Source organism: Petaurus breviceps, unplaced genomic scaffold (assembly GCF_028583685.1).
Source record: "Petaurus breviceps papuanus isolate PSGF00001 unplaced genomic scaffold, PetGlider_PUasm1.0 558, whole genome shotgun sequence".
Classification (NCBI taxonomy): domain Eukaryota; kingdom Metazoa; phylum Chordata; class Mammalia; order Diprotodontia; family Petauridae; genus Petaurus; species Petaurus breviceps.
The window spans coordinates 3,233,577-3,249,406 of NW_027186376.1; the positions used below are offsets into that span (position 1 = coordinate 3,233,577).

General features: G+C 46.6%; 1 protein-coding gene across 2 annotated transcripts in view; it reads left to right on the forward strand.

The window, feature by feature from the left end:
- The window catches only part of SCUBE1 (signal peptide, CUB domain and EGF like domain containing 1), a 240,493-nt gene that overhangs the window by 186,154 nt on the left and 38,509 nt on the right, over nucleotides 1–15,830 (forward strand). For both annotated transcript variants that reach the window (XM_069102903.1, XM_069102904.1), the window contains 2 exons: nucleotides 9,050–9,172; nucleotides 14,103–14,219. In XM_069102903.1, coding sequence (XP_068959004.1) covers nucleotides 9,050–9,172; nucleotides 14,103–14,219 — 240 coding nt within the window. The remainder of the gene's footprint in view (nucleotides 1–9,049; nucleotides 9,173–14,102; nucleotides 14,220–15,830) is intronic.

A 15,830-nucleotide genomic window follows, 5' to 3' on the forward strand; every position in this document is an offset into this window, starting at 1 on the left:
GAGAGAGAGAGAGAGAGAGAGAGAGAGAGAGAGAGAGAGAGAGAGTAGTTGAAGTTGTAAGAATAGATGAGTTTTCCAAAGAAATGTAGTGAAAAATATGCTACTCATTAAGAACATTCACAGTTTATATCCAAGAATTTTCACAGAAAATTAGCCCAAATTCTAGAGTTTGGGGTTTGTCTTTTTTTTTTTTTTTTTTTTTTGTAGCTAACAGAAGTAAATTTCAGGAAAAAATAGGGAATTTGCAGTAGCTATGAATTCTTTCCTTCCTCAATTTCCTCTCTGGCTTCCTTCAAGTCTCTGTGAGAATCTCTGGGCAGGCAGGCAGCCTTTCTTGGTCTTGCTGGGACATTGCTCTGGGATGGGCTCCTATTTGTGCCTTGTTTCCATGCGGTTTTTTGCGCGACATCTCCTTTGCTAGACCGTGAGCACCCACGTGGAAGGGACTGTTTTTACCTTTCTTTTCACCCCCAGCTCTTAGCGCTCTGCCTGGCACAAAGTGGGACTTCAATCTTTGCTGACTTAGTAACCGTGTGAAAGATGAACAGGAGACGGGTGAATCATAGAGTCCCAGAGACAGCTCGAACCCGCTGGGGCCTGCACTAGGATAGAGCCTCCTTGGGGGAAGATTCAAAGGAAGAAGACAAAATTGCAGCCTCAGAGGTGGGAGGGGCCTTGGAGGTCATCAAATCCAACCCCCACCTGAACCAGAACCTCCCTACACCCTGTCCCTTGAGTGGCCTACTCTAAGATGGCACATCGTCGAAGCATATTGAAGGTGCAGATGGCTAAAATCTCTTTTAAGTGAACTTCCTGGCTCATGGCCGCCCTCCCAGCCTGCACGTGGCCGGGGGCTCTTCTCTACATTGACTTTGTCCCTTCCCTTCTCTCACTGATATCATGAAGGGCTGGACTAAGTCAATCTCAGAAGTCTTTTCTAGCTCTTGATCCTGATGCAGGATCCTTTCCTGCTTTAATCCTGCAACCCCACTTCAGAATTTACAGTCCTTCCAATTCACTTTAATCTTTTTAGATTTGTCCCATAGTTCCAGCCTATCAGGATCATTAGGGACCCCCCTTTCTGCTGTCTAGTGCATCAGGCAGCCCTCCCAGCTAGACTGTTATCACCAGAGTGGTTACACAGGCTGAAGGTGCTGCACACCCCAGATTTTGGACAAGACTGAGAGCTGGTCAGAAGGGAGGTATCTGACACAGTCTCAGATAAGTCAGCTGCCCAGGTGAAGTGTGATTACTCCAGGTGGGTCCAGAGTAGGCTTCAACGCTACAAAATAAGAGGAGTGTTAATCAGATTAGTCCTGGGAGCCACCTCAAAGGAATTGGACCAGGCAGTCACACTGGCCATTCCATTATTTCACCCACCCTCCAGGTGAGTTTGGCAGGTAAGAATGGAGTGAATGAGTCCTCTAATCCCTTGTTTCTAAGGTCCCTTGGTTATCCAAAGTACACAGCTTTGCCAGGCATTCTTGGAGTAGACCTAGGCTCAGGCAGGTGGAGGCAGGTCCTCACAGTGTCCTTCTCTGACTTATCTTCCTTCTTTTATCTTTGCAATTTCCTAATTAAGCCTGGGCCACAGATGCTAATCTACCACACCTGGATTTACAGGGAACAAGTTTCCTAAAACTAGGCCACCCATCAATAACACCTAAGAGAATGCCAGTCCCCTTATGAAACCAGCCTGGCTTTTCATTCTTATTCTGTGATATTTCCATGGCTCAACAATCTCGTAGGTGTGAGCCAGCCCTCATGGAATGCAGAACAAAACCTCTCTATTTCTTCTTGGCCTGTGTGATTGGCCTATGTGTCTTCCTGTCAGTTCCCTATAAAAGGTCTGCCCAATGCCCTGGAGACCTTCTTCTTACTCTCTTAATATTTCACTGGTACTAGGAAGTCTTGGTCTGCCCATTGTTGTCACCCTTCACTCCTGCAACAGGAAAGAGTCCCCCCCTTTTCTGGTTCTTGACAATGAGGCAGCATGGCTGAGTAATGAGACAGCCCAGGGGAACTGGGAGTCATGGAGATTTGGGTTCATGGCCACTTCTGCTACTTGCTACTATATAGAAATAATTATCTGCATGCCAGTTATTATTAATACAGATGTTTTAATGCTGTTTCTCAAGTGCAAATCATTAAGATTTCTAAGGATAATCATAACAAAACTCAAAACGGCTTAGTGGTAGCAGCAGCAGGAGAAACCATCATGATAATAAGAGTAGTAAGAAATAGTGTGGGCACAGAGGGATAGAGAATTTCCCTATGACTCAGAAAGGCTAGATTCCATAGATGATATAAATATGTAGATATAGATATGTATGCATGTATATATATATACATATATATGTATAGAGAGAGAGAGATCAATGAGAAAGCATCTCACTCAACCCTCCCATTTTTTAAAAGATGGTCATTGATATCCTTGGTTTTCCTATCACCTTCTTTCCAAAGACAGTGCCCTCCCCCATAACCACCCTTTGTAACAAAGACTAAAACGAGAAAGGGAACAAAGCCACCCAGCACACTGAGTGACATCTATAGAACATTCTGTGCCCATGTTCCCTCTACTTCTTCAAAGGGAGAGGAGGATGTACATTTTCTTAACTCTTCCCCAGGACTGATGTTGGTCAGGTCATTATAATGAACACCACATTCCCCTTGGTTTTTAGTTCTCACCCCAGACATTGCTGTAATCATTGTCTCTGCTGTTTTCCTGATTCTCCTTCCTGCCCAGGCTTCTCTAGATCCCTTAAATCCATTCTTTCTTATGCCACAGTCATGCCCCATACATCCACAATGATTCCACAATTGGCAGAGCCACTCCCAATCAGTGAACATTTGTTTTGTTTCCAGTTATTTTCCACAACAAAAACATGAGCGTTTTGGTACACGTGGGATTTTTATTTCTGTCTTTGAACTCCTTGGAGTGCACGCCTAGCAGAAGGGTCTCTGGATCAGACATGGCCATTTTAGTCAGTCTCACATAATTCTAAATTACTTTTCAGAAGGTTATACCAAAGCCAGCCCCACCAAGAGTGTGAGAGTGTGCCTGTCTGTCCGTAGACCCTCCAACATTGATAATTTCCAACATTTGGCATATTGGCCAATTTTCCCAGTAGCTCTGAGGTAAAACCTAAGAGTTGCCTTCATATGCATTTCTCTTATTAGTGATTTGGAGCTCTGTTTTCTATGGTTGTTAATAGTTTGTCATCCTTTTGAGATCAGTTTGCTCATATTCTTTGACCACTTATCCAGTGGAAAATACTCTTGACTTTATATATGCATAAATTACCTAAATATCTTGGTGATCAGACTAGCAAAGATTTTCTTCCTCCAATGGATACCTGCCCTTCTCATCCTAGCTGCACTGAATGGGAAGGATGCGTACTTGTGAGCAATTTAGTGGCCACAGCGGCAGGATGCTATTTAGAGTGAGGGAGTGAATGAATGAATGAGTAGGTGAATGAATGAAATGCATTTCTTGAGCACTTACTCTGTGCCAGGCATTGTACTGACAGCATGGTAGCTGACATACAAGAGCATTTGGCATGAGCTGGATCAGGGACTGCCAGGGTGAGTGCTTGAGTCTGGGAAGCCTGAGATAATGGTGCTCAGTGATGCTCTCAGGTTTCAGAATCACCAACATCAGACCAGGAAGGGGCCTCAGACACCATCCCATCCAACACTTTCATTTAACAGATGGGGTTACTGGAACCCCAGGAGGTGGAAGTGTTTTGCCCAAGGTTTTGCCCAGCTCACAAGGATTCCAGTAGAAGGACTTCTTTACGCCATTCCCACTACAGCCAGAGACGACTTCTCTTGTGAGGGGGAAGCCCTTTGGGCTCAGGGCTGAGTCCCAGGCTATTCCATTACCCCCACAGTGTGCATACCAAGACTGAAAGCAAGTGGTGATGAAGCTGTGAAGTCAGATTCAGTTCTGTGCCGCCTATTTGATTTGTACCAACCAAACTGCTCCAGGGGATTGGACAACCTAGCCTAGTTCTATGGCCACAACAGCTTGGGAGGGAAGATTGGCCCATTCCTGTTCTTTTCTCCACCCATTCTACGAGGGCCGTCTGGGCCCAGGGCCTTTTACAAGGGATTCCTTTAGCTGGTGGATTTGTTGGACAACAGGACCTCGGAGAGCTCTTTACAATCTGAGACTCTGGCAGTCTCTGATTCTTTTTAAGTTACAGAGAGGTGAGTTTGGGCTCAGTTTAAGGAAGGATTTCCTGATAATGAAGGAAAGGAAGAGAATAAGCATTTATATGGTGCCTGCTGTGTACCAGGCACTGTGCTAAACACTTTACAACCTTCATCTCATTGGATTCTCACAACAACCCTTCAAGGTATATCTCATTATTATCTCTGGTGTACAGTGGATGGAACTGAGGCAAATAGAGGTCAAGTGACTTTCCCAGGGTCACACAGCTAGTAAGTGTCTGAGGCTGGATTTGAACTTAGGTTTTCTTCACTCTAGGCTCAGCACTCTGTGCACTCTTGTAACATCTAGCTGCCTATTTAGAGCTGTCAAACAACAGAATGAGTTGCTTCAAAAGGAGATTCGTTACCTGCCACTTCCGAGAAGATTTTGAACTGTTCAAACACTGAATTATTTTTTTTGCTTTTTTTTTGGAGGGGGGAGGGCAGGACAATTGGGGTTAAGTGATTTGCCCAAAGACACACGGCTAGTAAGTGTTAAGTGTCTGAGGCTGGATTTGAACTCAGGTCCTTCTGACTGCAGGGCCCTTGCTCTATTCACTGCACCACATAGCTGCCCCAAAATACTGCATATTTCAATGGAAAGAACTCTGGTCTACAAGAGTACAGAACTCAGATTCAAGGCTCAGCTGACATTTATTAGCCGCACAACTGCAGGTAAACCCTTCATGTCTCTAAGAAGATATTTTCTGACCTAGAACATGGGATTGTGATGGTTACATTGCCTACCTCACATGATTGCTGTGAGGAAAATGCTGAGACCCCCAAATGCTGCAGAAGACCAAGCATTTGTCGAGAATGCTGGGAAGGAGCCAGTTCCTGCCTCTGCTACGAGATGCCACGTGAGGCAGCTCTCAGATGCCAGCTCTCCATTCTGGGGCTCTAAGTTTCAAAGAGTCAGATTTGGACCAATTAGAGTTGTCCATCAATGGAATTATCTGCCTCATAAGGGAAGGAACTCCATGAAGCCAGCAGCATACAGTGGAACCAGGCCTTAACTCAGGTCCTAGCTCCCACCACCTATCAGACACTGGCAAGCACATCCTCTCTTCGGTCTCTGCTTCCTCACCCGTGAAACAAGGAGAATGATGCATCTACTGCTTGCATCTGAAGGGCTTTGTGAATATGTAAGAGCTACATGAATGTTATTCACTCAGAGACTGGATGGATGATGATTTGTCAAGGTCACAGAAGACACACTGCTTCTATTCAGTGCTAACACTCTGGATCCACCATCTTAAAGTGAGTCTGGGATGAAGCCCCAGGTCCCAGCTTCTAGCAATCCATGACAATGATCCCAGATGATGATCCCACTGGACACAGATGATTCAAAGCCAGAGCATCAGGATGACAGGAGGAGGGAAGACTCTGCCAGGCAAGGACGGCAGAAAGGAGAAGAAAAGCTTTGGGAGGAGATGCTTGCTGTCTTCAGTGATCTGAAGGGCACTCTTCTGGGAGAGGGATTGGATTTAATCCATCTGATCTCAGATTACAGAATTAAGAGCTATGCAAGAAAGTTTCATGGTGGCAGATGATGGCTAAATTTAAGGAATAACTTCCTAAAAATAAGAGCTGTACAAAAGTAGAATGAGATGTCCCCAGAGAAAATGATGGATGCTGCAGGGATGCTGAGGGATGCTGCAGAGGTGAGCCTTGCTCAAAGAAGGGCTCACCTTGGTGCCCTCTGAGGTGCCTCCAACTATGAGGCTGTAACAAATGGCCTCCTTCAGGGCTCTGCTTTGGGACAGTCTTGGGCACAGAGCTCCCTCAGTTCCACAAAGAGGCTGGAGAATCAGCAGTAACAAGAGAACTAGATCTGGTGTCCTAACACCTGGGCACTCGTCCAGGGAACTACCAGGGAACTTTGGGCCTTAGTTTCCTCCCCTGCAAAATGAGAGGCTTGGACTAGACCACCCCTAAGGTTCATTCCTTCCAGCTCTGAAATCCTATGGTTAAATCATGCAAATGGGAACTGGGGCACCTCCCTTTTCCCCCTACCTTCCCTCCTCCTTTTCCTCCAAGAAGAATGATCTGTTATTTTACATGCCTCCTACAGAACAATATTTATAGCCATGGAAAGAAAAATAGTTGGGAAAGGTGGGGAGAGGAGGGAATTTATGCAAACCAATTGTAGCCTGAAAAGGCTGGGGCCAAGTGTTTTCCTGTGAAATGCCCCATTCTCTGTCTTCTCCACTGAGGGAAATTATTTTCCTCCTCCCTGTCAGTTTTGCCATAGCCAATGGAAAGAAACAGAGGAAGGTGGTTCAGGCTCTGGGTTGTTCCAAATGTTTTCACAGTTAGTGGTTGCATCCTGTCCATTTCAGAAGGTCCAAGTTTCAGAAGGAAGTCCCAACACAGACATCCTACAGTGTTTGGCTAAGAAGACCTTGTTGACTACAGAGCAGAACCAGAAATGTAACAAACCATAACAGAAAAGATAATAGCCACTTACACGACTTTATGGTTCTAAATCACTTCAATATTGTCTTATTGGGTCCTCCCAATGATCCTGTGAAACAAGGAACTCTGGGACTCTTATTCTACAAATGAGAAAACGGAGGCTCACAAACTCAAAGAGTTAGAAGGGACCGTGCAGGTCCTCTGGCCCAAATTATACCTGAACAGAAATCCCCTTCTTCATAATCCTCAAGCAAAGGCAGGGTGGCTGCTGGCAAGAACAAGGTACCTGGGAGCCGGGGAAATCTGGGTTTGAACCCTACCTCCAGCACTCATGAGTAGGTTAGGAAGCTGTGACAGTTACCCAGATGAGAGAGATCTCACAGAGAAGGGGACTGGGTGACAGATGTGGTGCCAGAAGACGATTCAGGTCAAAATCAGAGGAGCAGGGGGCAAAGTTGGACAGGGATTGGCTGGACAGAAGAGCAAGATGGGAGCCATAACTTGTACTAAGTGTCTATGGTACACAGAACACTGTTGATGAGACCTGTTCAAGGCCTAGTTCAATACACTAACCCTAATTTTGAGTTATAATTCACATTATCAGTACACTAAAACATGTGATGTGCCATTCAAAATCTCAGGGGAGAGGTCATTAATGAGCTGGTGGTGGAGGTAATAGAGAAGGCCTCCTGGAGAAGTGTCCTTGATTTGGACTTTAAAAGGGGAATAGGAATTCAGCAGGTGAAGCCTTCCCTAAACACACTGATCTCTCTCTCTCTCTCTCTTTCTCTCTCTCTCTCTCTCTCTCTCTCTCTCTCTCTCTCTCTCTCTCTCTCTCTCTCTCTCTCTCTCTCTCTCTCTCTCTCTCTCTCTCTCTCTCTCTCTCTCTCTCTGTTTCTTCTGTCTCTGAATCTTTATTTCAGTCCCTATCTCTCTGTCTCTTTCTGCCTCTGTTTCTCTTTGTCTCTGTATCTCTCAGTCTCCCTCCCTCTTTATGCTCCTTAACTCCTCTTTCTCTCTCCCTTTCCCCCCTCATCCCAGCTTCTGACTCTTATTTTCTCTCCCATTTCTTTGGTCCTTGTTATAAGATTCTCTATTACTCTCTTTTTCAGGATGTCTCTTCTCTCCCTACCCTGTAAGCTTCTTGAGGGCAGGGACAATTGTAGACTCTTTGTATGGCCTCATCACAGTGCCTTGGGCAGAAATGCTGAATGAGCCATAATTTGATACATGACAAAGAGCTGTTTGTGTCTAGACAGTCACCTGGCTGCCACAAAAGGCCAAGGTTCCCCTAGGATGCAATCTGCACCGGGACTAAAGTCACAAAGCTGGTGTCAGAACTATTGAAGCTTGCTTCCTGATTCTAGGACTAGCAGCCCTCCACCACACCCTTTCTCATCTTGTCGCTCTCTGGAGCTTCATGGTGTAGCGTAGGCTGGAAATCTACTGTGCACATACTCTCATCCAATAACAATTTGATGAGTGAATTAAGAAATAAAGTTTTATCTCAATTGCTTCTGCAGATCCAGGGTTCCACAACCTGTGATGCAGGAACATCTAAAAGAATAGGAAAAGCCCCAGAAGGTTTTGTCAAGGACAAAGTTGTTGCTGACTTTGCTAGAGCTGGAAAACCCATGTCCTGGATGAGTAACTGTAGCTGGAGGCACTCTCTGAACCCCAGTCTCTTATTCTGTATAACCAGGGTTGGATAAGATGGTCTTTACAATTCCTTTCAGCTTTGACATTCTGTGATTCTGAGCGATCACCTCCAACACACACACCCCACACAAAGACCACAGAAAAAAGGAGGCTGGACTAACACCCACAGAAAGATGGACAGGAGCCGACTTTCATTCAGAGAACACATTTACAGCCTTGGCTCCAGGATGTAGGAGAGTAAACTCTCCTAGAAATCTGGGAGGGCATTGAGTGCCAATGTGATAACAAGCATCGGCCCCAATCACCGTTCCCTTCTGGCACTTCGGTAGACTAACTGGAACTGTGCCATTCTCCTGGAGCTGCCAAGGGGTAGCAAAGAGTGGGGGTCCTGCAAACATCTGACACTTCTAGTATTAGACAGCTGTTCCCCACCCTCTGGTCCTGTCACTGTTAAGTGGAAGAGCTAAGCCTAGAGCCCAGGTCTCTGGAATCTAAACACACCATCATTAACTCTGGACCCCACAATCACTTCTTCTAAAATCTCTGTGCATTCTGGAGAAAGCAGAGAGGGCAGCAAAGTGTGGGTTCTAGTCTGCACTGCTGGAATTCAACTTTGTCATCTGGGAAATGGGGATTATACTCAATGATCTTGGTGACTAGAATTCCAGCCTGGAAGGTGGGGACGGGGCAGGGGGAGGCACAGTTTGTGCATGTCTGTTTTTTCTGTGACCTGACTTTTCCTCTTTGTTACCTGTAGACATTGACGAGTGCTTGGTGAACAGTGGAGGCTGTGACCATTTCTGTAGGAACACGGTGGGCAGCTTTGAATGCAGCTGCCAGAAAGGCTATAAGCTACTAACAGATGAACGCACCTGCCAAGGTAATGCTTTCTAAAGCCTTCCTTCTCTTAGCTGAGCCAGTGACTTACCGACTCCCCTGTGCCAGACAGTACTGAAGAGGGGGAATTGAGTCCGGCCTGGCTGTTGGGGCAGGGCTCTGCTTCGTAATGAATCAAAGAGGCCATAAGATTTAGAACAAGTTGGGGCCTTAGAGATCACCTACCCTGACCCCTTACTTCAGAGGACAAAACGAAGACCAAGAGAAAGAAAAGGACTTGACCAAGGTCACAAACTGAGTGAAGGGAACCAGCCTCAAAGGGAGGCTTCCTGAGTCCTCACCCCAGGCACAGGCCCCAGTATTGAAGTTTTGTTACACCGCCCCCCAACACCTTGCATGGGACCCTGCAACAGTCTCCTAAGGACGGTAGGAATCCCATGGTTGTGGGTAGCAACCTGGCGGGGGCAGGCCTTGGCTTTACAGCGTCTCTGTTGCCTCCTGCCTCTGTGGCCCCGGGACAAGGCAAAGCCAAAGATCCCTTCCAGGCTTCAGTCCTGACAATGTGACGCAGGTATTCTCCCCATTTTACATTTAAGGAGCTGATGGTTGAGAGTAGTGATAGGAGATGCTGGCTGTTGTAGCACCCATTTCACAGGGAGCTTGGGGCAAGGACCAGAACAGACAGGATGTAGAAAGCTCTTGGCAAATCTTGAAGTGCGGCAGATGTGTCTGCTCTGAGCATGGTTCCTGATCCAATTTCTTTACAGCAGTGAGTAGAAGATGACCCTTAGAAGTCCTTGTCATGCAGTGCTAGCTGAAGGTCTGAAGTTTGCCTTGAGACCCTCATTCACTCTCACTGCCCCACGAATAACAACTCGGGCCCAGACACTTTACTTGTCAAACGGTTTGGTCCTTACAAAAACTGCTAAGAGGAAGAAGACACAAAGTGCACCATAGGACCCTAGAGGCAGAAGGCCCTGGGGGTGGGGGTGGGCTGGGAATCTAGCCCAAACTGTGCTGAAGCTCCAGTTTCTCTCCCCACATCCCTGCTTGCAGACCTCCAGGCTAAACACTTCCAATTCCTCCAACTATTTCCTCAAGCTCTGCTTGAGGCCCAGTCCCTCCTGGCCAGCTTTCCCTGGTGGCCATCCACTTTCTCCAGGTCCTTCCTAAATTCTAACCCCAATTTAGGAAGGGAGGTGTTGTTGGCTTTGTTACAGAGCACATTCTTTTTCAAGTATAGTTTGCCCTAGGTGACTCTGAAGGGTGGCTTCTAAGGATACTGATGTCACTGACATTCTGGGAAGACTCTCATGCTCCAGAAATCCACCAGCTACATGTTTACATTAGCCTGATGCTTTTGGTTTACTTTTATTTTCCTTTATTCCTTTGGAAAATGGATCTCTAATTTTCACCAACACCTAGGGTGGCAGGAGAGTCTGGCTACAGGGTTAGAAGGGGCCACTGGCCACTAAGGAGCTTCTAGGCCCTTCTGGGTGGTGTGGGTAAGGGAAAAGATAGGATGAGAACAGAAAAGGAAGAATAGGGACTATTAGCTATTCCCCCACTTACATTACTGAGTTAAACTGAATTTTACTGCTTGAGCACCATCTTCACCATGAAGCCCTGTCTGATCCTCCCAGCTGAAAGGGATCTCCCCTCCTCAGACCGCCCTAGTGCACCTGGTCTGGAACTCTTGTCTTTTTTCTGTGTACTTGTCCTATCTCTTCCCCTACCCACACCACCCAGAAGGGCCTAGAAGATCCTTAGTGGAGGGCACTGGCTTGTGCCTAACTCCCAGCCCTACACACAAGAAAGGTTCTGCTTGACCACAGGACTGACATCACTCCCCCCACAGTTGTTCTCTGAAGTGATCAGGCTCCTGCCCTGCTGCTATTTTCTGACATCTCACTCTCCTCTTTAACATAAAGGGGTTAACCTCAATAAGCTCAAGATGCCTTCCAGCCTTGCGTACTAAGAATTTACTGGCCTCAGGACAGCCGGCGAACCTGGCATTGATGGTTTAAGATCACCACCTAGTGGCCGCAGATAAGGACCAGCTCACTAGGATGGCTTTTTTCTTAAATCAATCCCTACACATTACTCTCAGAATGTCTTTGGATTTTCAAAGGCATTTAGAGCCCAAAGGGCTCGGAAACACCAGCTAGCCCAACTCCTTCTTTCTACAGTTGGGGAAACAGAAGCCCAGAGATACAGGGTCAGAACCAAACTCAAAAAACCCCACACCCTGCTGGCACTTTCTCCATAAGGGCCATAAAAACTAATGACATTTGGCATTACACAAGGAAAGTGTTCTGCTCCCCACCTGGGCAACCCTGGGCAAGGCACTTCTCTTCTAGGATTTTCAATTTTCTCGATGGAGAGATATGTAGATGGATAGACAGATGACTGAGAGAGGTCAGATCTAATTTACTTAGATTTTAGCAAAGCTTCTGATCTAATATGTGGAGAAGAGGAAGAGATATAGACCAGATCAGATGTGTCAAACACCCAGAGCCCGTAATCCTCCGGAGTGTGGCCCAACCCAGATTGAACTGGGAAATACTTCACAAACTGGGAACTTAATTAAACCAGGAAATACTTAACAAAATAAATAAAAATACAATAAAACCTAGGTAATATGACATTTTACAACCAAACCAAGATGCGCCTGCCGCAGGGATCCTTCTATGTGGATCAGCAGCCCCATACCACACTATCCTAGATGGCGACGCAATCAGAGGGACTCAGCTGGAGCGATGGCCGATAAAAATCAGCTGTTAATGACTTGATGTCTACAGGGCAGGAGGGTTCCAGGAGAGGGCCCCAGGGCTTAGCCCCAGGCTGCTGTGTATGCCATTTTTATGAACAACTCAGATTAAGGTAGAGATGGCACACTCATCAAATGATCATGACAGAAGTCGGGGGTGGGGGGTAGGAGGGGGTCAGCTAAAACACTAAATGGAAGCCAGGCTCTAAAAGGGTCAGGCTACTAGGTAGGGATCACCAAGAAATAACCTCAGGGCCAAAGCTTATTTGTTGATTGATTATTATTTATTGATTCGAGTTTAAGACTGGTTTTTATATTTTTACATTTAGGTACCCAAAAAAATCATCTTTACACTGGAGGAGGCCAGGATAGACAGGGGGTTTCAGTGGCCAGCAAGAGCTCAACATGAATCACCAGTGGGATGTGACTGGTGCAAAAGCTAATAGAATCTTGGGCTACATTAAGAGCAGGATTCCAGCAAAATGGAGCCAGTATTCCCCCTGAGCTGTGCCCTCACCAGCCCTCTTCCTTTTTCAGCTCTGGGTGCCAAGGCTTACAAAGGACATTGAAAAGCTACAGTGTCCAGAAGAAGGCCATCGTGATAACGAAGGATCTTTGAAAGTCTGTTGAAAGATCTGGGCATAATTAGCCTGGGAAAGATTAGGGGGAGGGGGGGACACTGACACTGAGACTATCTTCAAGCTGTCTCTCAGAGTTGAGATTCAATTTGTTCTCTCTGGCCCCGGGGGTCAGAAATGGCAAAGAGGAAATCTTAGGTGGGAGGCCAGCCCAATGAGAGCTGTCCAGCCTTGGAAGCGCTTGCTGGATCACCCTTCTGGAAGGTTATTCAGTAGATTCTGGACCATTTCTCAGGTGTGTGGAAGAGGGATTCCTTTAGTGTATGAATTAAAATTGATGGTCCCCTTCCAACTCCCCAGCTCTGTAAGTATTCGAAGGTCTCTTTCAGCCAGCTCCAAAGACATGAAATCTGGACAGTTCCAAGTCCAAATTTGGACGCTTAGCCTGATTTTGCTGTCTGCACTGCCACCTAGTGTCTGAATTCCTGAACATCTAGCCCGATACTGGTTAATTCAACACACGAAGGTGTCTGCTATGTGCAAAGCCAGTGTGGAGGAGATCCAGGTAGTGTGAAGGGCAGGAGAGAAGGAAGGCTGATTTCAGCCAGACAGAAAGTTTTCCCAACAAGAGATGCTCAGCGGTGGGGTGGATCGTCCAAGAGGCTGCTAATCTCTCTCTCGCTGGGATTCTTCGAGCAGGGCTTATATGGCATCTTGCTGGCTGGACACTTTCACTCCCCCACTTAGTCACCCACACAGCTAGCTGCTAAAGGGATTTCCTTAAAGCCCAACTCTCCTGTTCATCCCCCACCCAGTAAACTCTGGCGGCTCCCTATTCCTCTGGAATCAGATTTAAGCTGTTCTGTGTGGCATTTCAAAGACTTCACTGCCAGATTCTTCCTACATTTTTCATCTTCTCACACACTTCCTCCACCACAAATTGCAGTCTTGCCCTATTGGCCTCATGCACAGCCCCCCATCTCCTGTCCCCACACCTTTGCACTGACAGCCCCATATACCTGGAAGGCTCTCCTTTCTCATTTCAACCTCCTGAAAGCCCTCATTTCCTTAAAAACTCAGCTCCAGCCCTACCATGAAGTTTTTCCTTATCCCTCAGCTATAGTGCCCCCCAATTACCTTGTATCGATTTTGTACATATTCTGTATACACTTACATGTGCACATGGTTTCCCACCAATTCAAATGTGAGTTCCATGAGGGCAGAGATTTTTTCACTTTCACATTGGTATTCTCAGAACTTAGCACAGTGGTTGGCATACAGTAGGTGTTTAATAAATGCCTGTTGATTGATGGCTTATTAACCATGAGAGGATTCCTGCTCAGGTACAGGTTAGAACAGGTAGCCTCCAATCCCATCCTACTCTGAGACTTGATGAGAACATGAGTATCTACGCAGTTGTCCTGTAGAGGAAGATGAGACCAATGGAGAAATGTTCGAAGGAAGCTCACTGTCTCTTTGTAGGAGAAAAATGCCTAAGGGAGCTGTCCAGCAAGGTTGGGGCTGCCCCAGAGGGCCTCAGCACTGGCTCACTTCAGGCAGGGGCTCTGCCCCGCTGACGATTCTGCAGTCCTCACCAGCCCTCTCTCCTTTCCCCACCCCCACAGACATAGACGAGTGCTCCTTCGAGAGGACCTGCGACCACACCTGCATCAACTCCCCCGGCAGCTTCCAGTGCCTGTGTCACCGAGGCTACACTCTGTACGGCCTGACCCACTGCGGAGGTTTGGACTTCCTCCTTCTTTAGCAAGGGGGGCTGATGCTTCAGGGAGTGGGCTAGGCAGCTGGACCACAAGCACCAGCCTTGGGGTAAAGAAATTCAGCTGCAACTGAATAACGTCAGATAACAAATTTTAAAAATTAGGAGTCAAATGAATATTGGGCAAGCCGCTCCCTCTCTCTGGGCCTCAGTCTCTTTATCCCTAAAATGAAGAGATCAGACTAAACAATCCCTAAATGTCCTTCCAGCTCCAACGCTGTTGATTCTAAAGCCCTTTCTAGCTCTTATGTTCCATGTTCTACGTTCTAAGGTCCCCTTTCCATTCTAACAGCACATAGTTCTATTTCAATATTTTCTTCATAGTAATGTCAATCAAGGTATTGAGGGAAGGGGGCAAGACGGGCAAGGAAGAGTGTAACTGGCAGGGCCAGACCCCAAAGTAGATGGACAAATTGATCTTAAAGACTCCAAGGAAGATTCCTAGACCCAAAACAACTCCCTCACTGGCCAACAAGAAGCCATGAAAATCCACCATTAGAGCTTCATATTTTGGGTTAAGAAAGATACCTACTGTTAATATAAAAATTCAATGAGTCATTAACAGAGGTCTTAATAAAGTGTCTGTGATAGGGATCACTTTTCCCAGACAGTGAGATGACTTTTGGTTGAGAGAGTGACAGTTTTAAAGCACACCATTGTAGGGAATTTAGACCTGTGGGCAAGGGAAATGAGGGTAGGCAAAAGGTCCAGCAATAATAACAGTAACAACAATAATAATATCTCTCATGTAAGTAGCACTATAAGATTTGCAAAGTGCTTTCTTCCTAACAAGGCTGTAAGGTAGGTCAAGCAAATGTTTTTGTCCCCATTTTATGGATGACGAAGTTGAGAGCCCCAAGGGTTTTTCTCGTGGTCACATAGTGCCTAAAGGAGCCAAGATTCAAACCCAAATCTCTGACTCATGTCTAGAACCCCTTCTACTACATAAAGCCAGGTTTGTTGGTTTGTTTGGTGGGGGGTGGGGGGGAGGAGTGGAGAACACCCTAAGCTGATCTACATTACCTGATACCTTTACCTCTCGCCCAATGCACCTCTCCTGATCAGTGTTTTCACTGCCCCCCACTCATCCCTCTGGGAGCCTGTTCTAGGTATGGGAAGCCCAAGAGGTCTCCCTGTACCTACTGCTCCCTTGGGTCAAGAAAAACTGAGGAAGGCCTCAGGAGTCTCTTCTTCCTGGACCCTCCCAGCCCTGTCATTATCTTTATGTCCATCCTGTCTAAGTAAGGGCTCTTGGGCACTGAAGTGACAAGCTGGCCAGTGGCCAAACCCAGGTTGCCTTAGCCTCCAAGAATGGGACATCTCCTACTCCTAGACTTAACTGGGTTTCCAGGAAAGAGGCAAACCCATGAGCTCTGGATCCTTCCTAGGGCCTTTGAACTTTGCCATTTTGTGAGTGTGTGACCTGCTGGGCCCAATTGTACTGTGTCCCTCTATGACCGTGTATGTGATTGTGTGTGTGGCTGCAGGTGTGGTAGTCAGACTGTAGCTGCCACATTTGTAGTACATGTATAGCTATCATCTGGGATGTTTGTGACTGTGTAAGTTAGAGTGACTT